The sequence below is a fragment of the Oncorhynchus kisutch genome, linkage group LG25 (genome assembly GCF_002021735.2).
Source record: "Oncorhynchus kisutch isolate 150728-3 linkage group LG25, Okis_V2, whole genome shotgun sequence".
NCBI lineage: Eukaryota > Metazoa > Chordata > Actinopteri > Salmoniformes > Salmonidae > Oncorhynchus > Oncorhynchus kisutch.
In genome coordinates this window covers 37,016,538-37,029,167 of record NC_034198.2, presented here as the reverse complement: position 1 = coordinate 37,029,167, position 12,630 = coordinate 37,016,538, and the positions used below count along the sequence as shown (strand labels likewise).

The following is a 12,630-nucleotide window of genomic DNA, read 5'->3' as shown; positions in this document are numbered from 1 at the left end:
TTAGAACACCCTTTTGCAATTATGTTAGCACAGCTGAAGACTGTTGTCCTGATTAAAGAAGCAATAAAACTGGCCTTCTTTAGACTAGTTGAGCATCTGGAGCATCAGCATTTGTGGGTTCGATTGCAGGCTCAAAATGGCCAGAAACAAAGACATTTCTACTGAAACGCTTCAGGAGTGATGCTTGCTGATAAATGGGCCTCTGTATGCCTATGTAGATATTCCTTCTTTTTTTTAACTATATAAAATATCAGCCATTTCCCGCTACAGTAGTCATGTACAACATTAACAATGTCTACACTGTTTTTCTGATCAATTTGATACAATTTTAAAATGGACAAAAATGTTTTGCTTTTCTTTAAAAAATAAGGACATTTCTAAGTGACCCCAAACCTTTGAACGGTAATGTATTTCAAACGAATCCCCCCTCCCCCCACAGAGTGGTCATGCTCTCTCTCTTCAGATGTGGCAGTCTGAATACTCCAACCGTGGCCTTATTCTAGAGGAGAAAGAAGCAGCTTCTGGTCGTAGAAACTCGGAGCGCTTTTGTCTCTACATTTAACACAGACAGAGAAGGGGGTTGGCAAAGCAAAGAAGAGAAGACGGTGCGGGAAAGAGACAGCAAACAGAGACAGCAAACAGAAAGAGAAAGAGACAGAAAGAGACAGCAAAGAAGACACCATTTTGTTTGTGGCGGGAATGAGTTTTGGGCTGTAAATGTCACTTACTCCTCTCTTTGGCAAGTTGTAATAATTGGATCAATCTAATAGGATTTAAAGGGAGATTCAAAGATGGAATTTCTGATTTAGACAGGACCAGTTATTGACGAACATATAGACAAGCAGACAGACTAGCGTCTTTCTTTATTCAGCACATAGAAATAACAGACATGTTTGATCCTGCCTCACATATCATGCTTTTTCCCCCATTCCCTTTATTTTAATACAAAGACTAAAAGTACAAGAAGGCTGAATGAAGTCACAATAACAAATCAACTCCTGTCCTTTTTTTTCGAGGTCGCACAGTTGTTCATTTCATATGTGCTGCAAATATGTATATGTCACAATAGCAGGAGTTACAGTACATGTGACAAAATGCTATTTATTACAACGCTCTAAATGGTTATTGATCCAATTATTGCCATAATTTGCAGTTGTGCTGTTGGCAAATGGACGACTGATGACTCCTTTAAGGGCATCTCATCCATTCATTCACTCCAACATTTCTGTATACAGTATATGTGTGTGCAGATCAGAATGACCTATTATTTCTGTGATATATGGTAATTACGCAACGTTTAGATTGAATGGTTTACAGCTAGCAAACATTTATTAATGTTAGTCACAACTCATCTTCCTATTGTATGCACAGCAAGAGAGGCACGGTGTAGTCACAATTATGGCATCCGGGCAGCACTGATTGGAGGGGATGTTGCTTTGGCAACATGGTTTCCACACCATGAAATGTAGCACCTTTGTTGTGGGATGGCCGAGGTGCACAGGCTATCAGTCGTTTCTTCTTTCATGCATGAATGCCTGAACAGTAATCCTACTCAGAGCCTGAACAGTAATCCTACTCAGAGCCTGAACAGTAATCCTACTCAGAGCCTGAACAGTAATCCTACTCAGAGCCTGAACAGTAATCCTACTCAGAGCCTGAACAGTAATCCTACTCAGAGCCTGAACAGTAATCCTACTCAGAGCCTGAACAGTAATCCTACTCAGAGCATCGCAACTCTTTCTTTCAGGGATGGTCGTTTTCTCCGTTCAGCCTTGTGTATATTTATATTAAAAAGACAAAAAAAAATAAAAAGATATTCAGAAATCCACAAGCATTTGATTATCAGAGTAAAAGTCTTTCACACTGTCTGTCAGGTGACCTCTGACATCATAGAACATGACTCTGTGGCTGATAACATGTTTACAGAGAATGTCACAAATCATACAGAGTATTGGGTCGTTAAGGTGCGTTTTGATCAGCTGATAATCAAGATATACTAAATTATATATTTGACTTTATAGTACATTAATGTACAGTACACATTCATGGCCATCCATTCATTGGGCGGATGCCCCCCAATAAGTTATAATAATGAGAAAAAAAACAAAACCATTTACATGTATTTCACTGTGTGTGATACAGACGCCTCTCATTCGAAGAGGAACGTTAAGATGTTATCCGAAGAACCTCACAGTCTATAAAGTAAAGTTATTCTCCTACGGATAAGAAGACCCAGTATAGTTTTAACTTGACATTTGTTTTGATAATTCATTATCATCTGTACATGACTAAAACAATCCCCTTTTGGATTACCATTTTGATTTACAATGATATTATAAATACTTCAACCTTCAATCTGGTGTAGAATGTTAAAGATTTTTATTTTAAATTATTTTTTATTATATATATGTTATATGTTATATATATGTTTACAGAGGAATAAATCCCCATTGAATAGAAAAGACATATACATGCATGAAAGACAAGCAAAAGATTTTCCTTATTTTCATCCTCAGTCCATCATTCCAATGATTTGGATGGTGCCAGGATGGTGTCGGTCCAATAGCGGTGGGTACTGGTTCCACCAGTGCTTGGCCTGGGAACTTCCCAGTAGTGTGAAAGTACCAGGTGAGAGAGGCAGGAAGGAACGGAAGATAGAGGATAGACTTTCCCTTGGTGGAACTGGTGGGGGGGGGGGGGGGTAGACAAGGCTTTCCCTTGGTGGAATTGGGGGGGGGTAGACAAGGCTTTCCCTTGGTGGAATTGGGGGGGGGTAGACAAGGCTTTCCCTTGGTGGAATTGGGGGGGGGGGGTAGACAAGGCTTTCCCTTGGTGGAATTGGGGGGGGGGGGGGGGGGGTAGACAAGGCTTTCCCTTGGTGGAATTGGGGGGGGGGTAGACAAGGCTTTCCCTTGGTGGAATTGGGGGGGGGGTGGGGGGTGGACAAGGCTTTCCCTTGGTGGAATTGGGGGGGGGGGGGGGGGGGGGGGGGGGAGACTGGTAAGCGCCGGAGGAGGGAGAGGAGGGGTGAGGGTTAGATAGGGGTGAGGGTTAGAGGGACTGGTGAGGAGGGCGGATGATGAGGGATTGCTGAGGTGCCTGGCAGTCAGTAAGTCTTATTGCAGCAGCAGCAAGCCGAGTCTGTGTCTGTCTGTCTGTCCCTTCTCACACTGTCGAAATCAATTTCGTAACTGTTCCCCCTTCAGAACTGTGGAACAAAGAGAAGGAGAAGCTTCCAGGTATCTACAGTATATAGGCACTCAGAGAAACAACAGTGGAGCAACACAACCACAGCCAAAAAACACTTGGCCAATCAACAGGCATTTAGTTTGGCCAATTTTGGCGCAGGGTCCCATGTTGCTGCCTCCGTCTGAACAATCCTTTCATCCATTCATGATGAGTATTTGAATATCATAGTATTTCATACAGTTAAGATAACCCTTTCCCCAGATATATAAAAGGAGAAGACCGTAAAATGCTAATTTCATGTCTTCAATATAATTTCTCTGATATGCTACAACAAATGAACTGACAGCCTTTTCACATTCAACACTTACTGCAGACCTGAGTTCAAATAGCATAGAAAACACCTGCTATATGGACCCAGGTCTAGTGTACTGTAGCCTATATACATGGACACAGAGCATGGTGTGGGCAGCAGCGCAGAAGGGATAGTAGCAATACTATGGAGGGTAAGTAGCTAGGAGGGGAGTGTTCAAGCCTGGGGCTTTTCCCCGAAATCAAATGTACAATAGTCTAAATGAAACGTAACGATAAAAAGCAACAAATATGTTTCAAAGTAATAGGATAAAACACTGAGGAAAAATAGGAACGGCCCCCTAGGAACGGTATAAGGTGATTCCCATTGGTCCAACATGGGTTGAGGTGGACCAACATTGGGTTTTTGGGCAAAACAACCTTTCTGTCCCACATGATGTCACATAATCATGATAATATCATAGCTAGGTCTCGTCATCAAATAAATAAATACATAAAAATCAGGGGGAGAAGAACAGAAACAGAAAAAATAAACCATTAAAATGATATGGCAATTAACAACAACAAAAAGCTGATATGTCCTTGTTTGTAGTTCGATTTAGTTTAGTAGTTTATGTTGGAGCTCCTATCAGGGGAATACTTAAGGACATGAATTACTTGTAGTGTTTGCAAGTCCATGAAATCATATCCAATCTATCTAGTCTGGTGCCACCCGGCCAAACCTTATCAATTCAGTATCACAACTGAGTATTTGTTTTATCTATAGAGAAAAACCAAGTGTGCCTCACCTCTTCGGAAAACGTTGTTCATACTGTTCAAGTCCTTGCTGTGGAGACAAAGAAAAAACACTTTTCAGTCATCAAGTCATTGGCACTTTTGTGTCACACTAGAAAGTTGAGAATACGTGATAATAGTACTACTTGACTGGCAATCCAAAACTGTATCAATTGAATTGCTGGAGATATTGTCAGTAGTAGTTTGTGGTCGTATCTGGCTTTGATTCAGCTTCAGAGAGTTCAATAGTCACATGTACAGGGTTGCAGGTGTGATTACTGTATATTACTGTATATGTATACACTGTACTCAATACCATCTACTGTATCTTGCCTATGCCGCTCTGTACCATCACTCATTCATATATCTTTATGTACATATTCTTTATCCCTTTACACTTGTGTGTATAAGGTAGTAGTTTTGGAATTGTTAGCTAGATTACTTGTTGGTTATTACTGCATTGTCAGAACTAGAAGCACAAGCATTTCGCTACTCTCGCATTAACATCTGCTAACCATGTGTATATGACAAATAACATTTGATTTGATTGCAGGGTACAGTGTTTAATAGTCACATGTACAGGGTTGCAGGTGTGATTGCAGGGTACAGTGAAAATCGTAGGTGCCGAGCTCCAAACATGCAGGACCAGTGAAATAAAACAAGGAAAATGTTTAAAAATATATCTAAATAGCACTATATACAGTGCCTTGCGAAAGTATTCGGCCTCCTTGAACTTTGCGACCTTTTGCCACATTTCAGGCTTCAAACATAAAGATATAAAACTGTATTTTTTTGTGAAGAATCAACAACAAGTGGGACACAATCATGAAGTGGAACGACATTTATTGGATATTTCTAACTTTTTTTAACAAATCAAAAACTGAAAATTGGGCGTGCAAAGTTATTCAGCCCCTTTACTTTCAGTGCAGCAAACTCTCTCCAGAAGTTCAGTGAGGATCTCTGAATGATCCAATGTTGACCTAAATGACTAATGATGATATATACAATTCACCTGTGTGTAATCAAGTCTCCGTATAAATGCACCTGCACTGTGATAGTCTCAGAGGTCCGTTAAAAGCGCAGAGAGCATCATGAAGAACAAGGAACACACCAGGCAGGTCCGAGATACTGTTGTGAAGAAGTTTAAAGCCGGATTTGGATTCAAAAAGATTTCCCAAGCTTTAAACATCCCAAGGAGCACTGTGCAAGCGATAATATTGAAATGGAAGGAGTATCAGACCACTGCAAATCTACCAAGACCTGGCCGTCCCTCTAAACTTTCAGCTCATACAAGGAGAAGACTGATCAGAGATGCAGCCAAGAGGCCCATGATCACTCTGGATGAACTGCAGAGATCTACAGCTGAGGTGGGAGACTCTGTCCATAGGACAACAATCAGTCGTATATTGCACAAATCTGGCCTTTATGGAAGAGTGGCAAGAAGAAAGCCATTTCTTAAAGATATCCATAAAAAGTGTTGTTTAAAGTTTGCCACAAGCCACCTGGGAGACACACCAAACATGTGGAAGAAGGTGCTCTGGTCAGATGAACTTTTTGGCAACAATGCAAAACGTTATGTTTGGCGTAAAAGCAACACAGCTCATCACCCTGAACACACCATCCCCACTGTCAAACATGGTGGTGGCAGCATCATGGTTTGGGCCTGCTTTTCTTCAGCAGGGACAGGGAAGATGGTTAAAATTGATGGGAAGATGGATGGAGCCAAATACAGGACCATTCTGGAAGAAAACCTGATGGAGTCTGCAAAAGACCTGAGACTGGGACAGAGATTTGTCTTCCAACAAGACAATGATCCAAAACATAAAGCAAAATCTACAATGGAATGGTTCAAAAATAAACATATCCAGGTGTTAGAATGGCCAAGTCAAAGTCCAGACCTGAATCCAATCGAGAATCTGTGGAAAGAACTGAAAACTGCTGTTCACAAATGCTCTCCATCCAACCTCACTGAGCTCGAGCTGTTTTGCAAGGAGGAATGGGAAAAAATGTCAGTCTCTCGATGTGCAAAACTGAGAGAGACATACCCCAAGCGACTTACAGCTGTAATCGCAGCAAAAGGTGGCGCTACAAAGTATTAACTTAAGGGGGCTGAATAATTTTGCACGCCCAATTTTTCAGTTTTTGATTTGTTAAAAAAGTTTGAAATATCCAATAAATGTCATTCCACTTCATGATTGTGTCCCACTTGTTGTTGATTCTTCACAAAAAAATACAGTTTTATATCTTTATGTTTGAAGCCTGAAATGTGGCAAAAGGTCGCAAAGTTCAAGGGGGCCGAATACTTTCGCAAGGCACTGTACACACACATAACTGTAGTAGTGACAATTAAATACGGTAAATGTCCATTGGGATGGTTGAGGGGTAATTGGTATTTTATTAGGATCCCCATTAGCTGTTGCGAAAGTAGCAGCTACTCTTTCTGTGGTCCACACAAAACAGGAAACAATACAGAACTAATAAGACAAGAACAACTCAGGGACCGAACTACATTAAATCTAAAAATGGCACACAGCCACACAAATATATACACACACATAATATCTAGGCCAAGGCGAGGCGATGTACTGTGAGACGTTGTTTTATCTGTTTTTTGAAACCAGGTTTGCTGTTCATTTGAGTAACATGAGATGGAAGGGAATTCCGTACAATAATGACTCTATTTTACCTTTATTTAACTAGGCAAGTCAGTTAAGAACAAATTCTTATTTACAATGAAGGCCTAGGAACAGTGGGTTAACTGCCTGTTCAGGGACAGAATGACAGATGTGTACCTTGTCAGCTCGGGGGTTTGAACTTGCAATCTTTCGGTTACTAGTCCAACATTCTAACCACTAAGCTACCCTGCCCCCCTATTATACTGGACTGGAAAAAGATCCCTGGTGGCATGTCTGGCGGGGTAAGTTTGTGTATGTGTCAGAGCTGTGTGTAAGTTGACTATGCAAACAATTTAGATGGTTGTCGTCTAATTTTCAACACATTTCTTATATAAGAGAAAAAGTGATGCAGTCAGTCTCTCCTGAACTCTTAGTCAAGACGGCTCACTGTTCGTTGTTGGCATTTCCTTCCAAGGTATGCCCACTTTACCAATAATCATACAAATGTGTTACAACATCAAAATGTTTTGAATAACCCATCTGAGTCAATGAAAGAGGGAGTTGAATTTTGTCTTTCTGCCTAGAATTTCATTTAAAGTACTCCAAAAGTCCTTTATATCATTGATCTTGTTTTCATAATTTAGGGAGTACACCAGATCAGACGCAGAAGGGACGACCACGTGTTCTCTTGATAAGAGCTTGAATTGGGCTATTTTCCTGTCCTGTTAAACATTCACAATGTAACAAGTACTTCAGGGAAAATGCACGGACTAAAAAGCAGGAATGTAGTGAAGTAAAAGTACAAGTTCTCAAAAATATAAATAGTATAGTAATGTACAGATACCCCCCCAAAAAACACTTAAGTAGTACTTTAAAGTATTTTTACTTAAGTACTTTACACCACTGCTAAATTGCTTATATAATTATTATATGATCAGTCATTGAAGTGTTGACAGTTGCCAAACCAATATGAGCCAGTAGAGGGTGCCAGCTGAACACAGCAGTACAACCATTGAGTGACACAGCTGTATAAAACTAACAAACGGTCTGTTCTAACTCTACTTTTTTCTATCCCTGGAATAATCTGAAGGGGAAAACAAGACCAAGAAGTTATTTGACAATCTGAGTAATTAGAGACTATTATCATGCCCACATACAGTACCTCTCCACCTCCCGCCTCCTCCTTCCCAAGCCCTGCAAAGGGCTGTGTTAAAAGGGTTTTGGTGTTACATAATGCAGCACAGCCCCCGCTCTCGCCTCAGCGACAATGTATGCGTGTGCAGGTCTCCAGTTAGCTGGGCTAGTCCCGTTATCAACAGGGCTAGTCCCGTTATCAGCAGTCTCCAGTCAGCTGGGCTAGTCCCGTTATCAGCTGGGCTAGTCCCGTTATCAGCTGGGCTAGTCCCGTTATCAGCTGGGCTAGTCCCGTTATCAGCTGGGCTAGTCCCGTTATCAGCTGGGCTAGTCCCGTTATCAGCTGGGCTAGTCCCGTTATCAGCTGGGCTAGTCCCGTTATCAGCTGGGCTAGTCCCGTTATCAGCTGGGCTAGTCCCGTTATCAGCTGGGCTAGTCCCGTTATCAGCTGGGCTAGTCCCGTTATCAGCTGGGCTACTCCCGTTATCAGCTGGGCTACTCCCGTTATCAGCTGGGCTACTCCCGTTATCAGCTGGGCTACTCCCGTTATCAGCTGGGCTACTCCCGTTATCAGCAGGGCTACTCCCGTTATCTGCAGGGCTACTCCCGTTATCTGCAGGGCTACTCCCGTTATCTGCAGGGCTACTCCCGTTATCTGCAGGGCTACTCCCGTTATCTGCAGGGCTACTCCCGTTATCTGCAGGGCTACTCCCGTTATCTGCAGGGCTACTCCCGTTATCTGCAGGGCTACTCCCGTTATCTGCAGGGCTACTCCCGTTATCTGCAGGGCTACTCCCGTTATCTGCAGGGCTACTCCCGTTATCTGCAGGGCTACTCCCGTTATCTGCAGGGCTACTCCCGTTATCTGCAGGGCTACTCCCGTTATCTGCAGGGCTACTCCCGTTATCTGCAGGGCTACTCCCGTTATCTGCAGGGCTACTCCCGTTATCTGCAGGGCTACTCCCGTTATCTGCAGGGCTACTCCCGTTATCAGCTGGGCTACTCCCGTTATCAGCTGGGCTACTCCCGTTATCAGCTGGGCTACTCCCGTTATCAGCTGGGCTACTCCCGTTATCAGCTGGGCTACTCCCGTTATCAGCTGGGCTACTCCCGTTATCAGCTGGGCTACTCCCGTTATCAGCTGGGCTACTCCCGTTATCAGCTGGGCTACTCCCGTTATCAGCTGGGCTACTCCCGTTATCAGCTGGGCTATTCCCGTTATCAGCTGGGCTACTCCCGTTATCAGCTGGGCTAGTTCCGTTATCAGCAGGGCTAGTTCCGTTATCAGCAGGGCTAGTTCCGTTATCAGCAGGGCTAGTTCCGTTATCAGCAGTCTCCAGTCAGCTGGGCTAGTCCCGTTATCAGCAGGGCTAGTCCCGTTATCTGCAGGGCTAGTCCCGTTATCAGCAGGGCTAGTTCTGTTATCAGCAGGGCTAGTTCCGTTATCAGCAGGGCTAGTCCCGTTATCTGCAGGGCTAGTTCCGTTATCAGCAGGGCTAGTTCCGTTATCAGCAGGGCTAGTTCCGTTATCAGCAGTCTCCAGTCAGCTGGGCTAGTCCCGTTATCAGCAGGGCTAGTCCCGTTATCTGCAGGGCTAGTCCCGTTATCTGCAGGGCTACTCCCGTTATCAGCAGGGCTACTCCCGTTATCAGCAGGGCTACTCCCGTTATCAGCAGGGCTACTCCCGTTATCAGCAGGGCTACTCCCGTTATCAGCAGGGCTACTCCCGTTATCAGCAGGGCTACTCCCGTTATCAGCAGGGCTACTCCCGTTATCAGCAGGGCTACTCCCGTTATCAGCAGGGCTACTCCCGTTATCAGCAGGGCTACTCCCGTTATCAGCAGGGCTACTCCCGTTATCAGCAGGGCTACTCCCGTTATCAGCAGGGCTACTCCCGTTATCAGCAGGGCTACTCCCGTTATCAGCAGGGCTACTCCCGTTATCAGCAGGGCTACTCCCGTTATCAGCAGGGCTACTCCCGTTATCAGCAATCTCCAGTCAGCTGGGCTAGTCCAGTTATCAGCAGTCTCCAGTCAGCTGGGCTAGTCCAGTTATCAGCAGTCTCCAGTCACAATCACTTTCCTCAGTACTAGAAGCAGCAGAGCGGCAAGCAGCCTTCTCTAATCTGGGCTCTGTCGTCTCTGCGTGGCCCATCACAAAACACAGACACACACACACACACACTCAGAAAAACACCACACACACACTCAAACAAACACACACACACTTAATGTGTGAGGCAGAGGGGAACTGATCCCCTGTTTATGTAAGCGAATGGGCCAGAACGTTGTGGGAAAGCTGTGTTGAGTGCCAACGGGTACCTAAACACACAGCCTGTCACACTGATGGTTTACTGCACAAGGCACCTAAGTCACTTGTGTTGATTGATTCCTCCTATATACAGTGGGGCAAGAAAGTATTTAGTCAGCCACTAATTGTGCAAGTTCTCACACTTAAAAAGATGAGGCCTGTAATTTTCATCATAGGTACACTTCAACTATGACAGACAAAATGAGAGAGAAAAAAATCCAGAAAATCACATTGTAGGATTTTTAATGAATTTATTTGCAAATTATGGTGGAAAATAAGCATTTGGTCACCTACAAACAAGCAAGATTTCTGGCTCTCACAGACCTGTAACTTCTTCTTTAAGAGGCTCCTCTGTCCTCCACTCGTTACCAGCAACAGTGTGTGAAAACCTTGTGGAGACTTACAGAAAACATTTGACCTCTGTCATTGCCAACAAAGGGTATACAACTTTTGAGATAAACTTTTGTTATTGACCAAATACTTATTTTCCACCATAATTTGCAAATAAATTAATAAAAAAAATCTTACAATGTGATTTTCTGGAATTCTTTTCTCATTTTGTCTGTCATAGCTGAAGTGTACCAATGAATTACAGGCCTCTCATCTTTTTAAGTGGGAGAACATGCACAATTGGTGGCTGACTAAATACTTTTTTGCCCCACTGTATATGAGGACATAGCTAAATGCTCTCGACTGGTGTACATACAGTGTGTATGTGATCCTTTTAGGTGCAGTTAGTAAAGTATTGAAAAGAAAATGCCTTCACACTTTAAATGCTTTCAAAGTTTCATGGTTTGTGCATATAAACCTCCTGTGTGAACATGTGTGTGTGAATTGAGAATGCCTCAAATTAAAATTAGTAAACAGGATACAGAATCGCAATTCGAAATTTCAATGAAAGGAAATAGAATTTAATTAATTTAAATGTATTGAAATTCTACTGCCCGTTCTATTCTATAATAGGTGAGGTCAAATATACATATTGTACATAAAATATGTCGTTATGTACATTCAATATTTTCAGGACAAAAATGATCAAGGAAAACAAAAAACTGTATGGAAATATTCTAAGTTATTATTTAATATCTGACATGTTATTCAATATGGAGAAAATGCTACATTTCCCAGAATGCATTAGTTTATCCTTCAAGTTGACCCTGAGACCTTTAAAAAGAAACCATAGAAATGAAATGATTGGTGGAAATATAATTAGCTATTCTAAGCACTAAGGTTAAACGAGTAACTATATGAACAATGTTTCCAGAGAAAAGTGATATATTCTTTGGTATCTGGAAGGGTGACCTGTCAGATTCAATGAAACTCTCATGTTCTTTGACTGAGTGGAATTTACTTGAATTCCACTTAATTAGGTTCTACTTCCTGTCACTCAAACTCTAATTCAAATTCTACATCCTGTGGAGTGTGACCTATTCAATTTGAATTTCAATTCATGAGTTGAATGGGAGTCAATTCTACAATTCTGAGTTGAGCACAATCCTGGTATCTACGTGTGTTTAGTAGTTGTTGTTGACCTGTGAGAAGCCCGGCCCTGCCACGCTATATGGCCGTTGTTGCCGTCTGCTGCTGTGTGCCATGGCTGCGCTCTGCATGCTCTGTGCCAGCAGGCGAGATGACATGCCGTAGTCTGGAGGAGGGACACCTGCCATGTCCTCTCTCTCCAACAGGTTCCCCGTGCTGCTGCTCTTACCATGGTGGAGACTGGTGACAGACAGTCAGTTAGTTTACACAGGGACTGAAATGAAAACTGTGATTAGCTGCATAGTCAGACAGTGTAAACTGGAGCCATGACGTAGGCCTAGAATCAATACGTATCGCGGAAGATCCGTGCTGCAGCACGACTGGAATTTAAAAAAAGGCAATGTTTCCACATTTACACACTGCATTCATAATAAACACTGCAAATATCGGCTCAATCTGAAACTACCGTTACATTTCAAATGGGACCTATAACTGGGACCTTCTGGATTGGATCTAGCCCATAGCTCAATCTGAAACTACCGTTACATTTCAAATGGGACCTATAACTGGGACCTTCTGGATTGGATCTAGCCCATAGCTCAATCTGAAACTACCGTTACATTTCAAATGGGACCTATAACTGGGACCTTCTGGATTGGATCTAGCCCATAGTCATCCAGTCACACATTAAGAAAATATAACAAAATAAAAACAATCCAGAATTGAAAATAACTGATCGCACACTTTGAAAATGAACAAATTAGCTTCAGAGAGAGAAAGGAGTAATTCTCGGTCTATTGAATAACAGATAAAAAGACCT

At 42.7% G+C, this 12,630-nt stretch overlaps 1 protein-coding gene across 3 annotated transcripts in view; it reads right to left on the bottom strand.

The window, feature by feature from the left end:
* Positions 1–2,991: 2,991 nt before the first annotated feature.
* LOC109870215 (brain-specific angiogenesis inhibitor 1-associated protein 2) overlaps positions 2,992–12,630 on the bottom strand; it is a 90,834-nt gene continuing 81,195 nt past the window's right edge. Inside the window, exons 12-14 of one of the 3 annotated variants that reach the window (XM_031804745.1) lie at positions 11,864–12,050; positions 4,287–4,324; positions 2,992–3,208 (exon numbers count right to left, since the gene is read on the bottom strand). In XM_031804745.1, the coding sequence (XP_031660605.1) occupies positions 3,166–3,208; positions 4,287–4,324; positions 11,864–12,050 (268 nt within the window). In that variant the 3' untranslated portion in view covers positions 2,992–3,165. Of the gene's footprint in view, positions 3,209–4,286; positions 4,325–11,428; positions 12,051–12,630 lie in introns of those variants that run through there. The other 2 variants (XM_031804746.1, XM_031804747.1) reach the window with 2 other exon arrangements.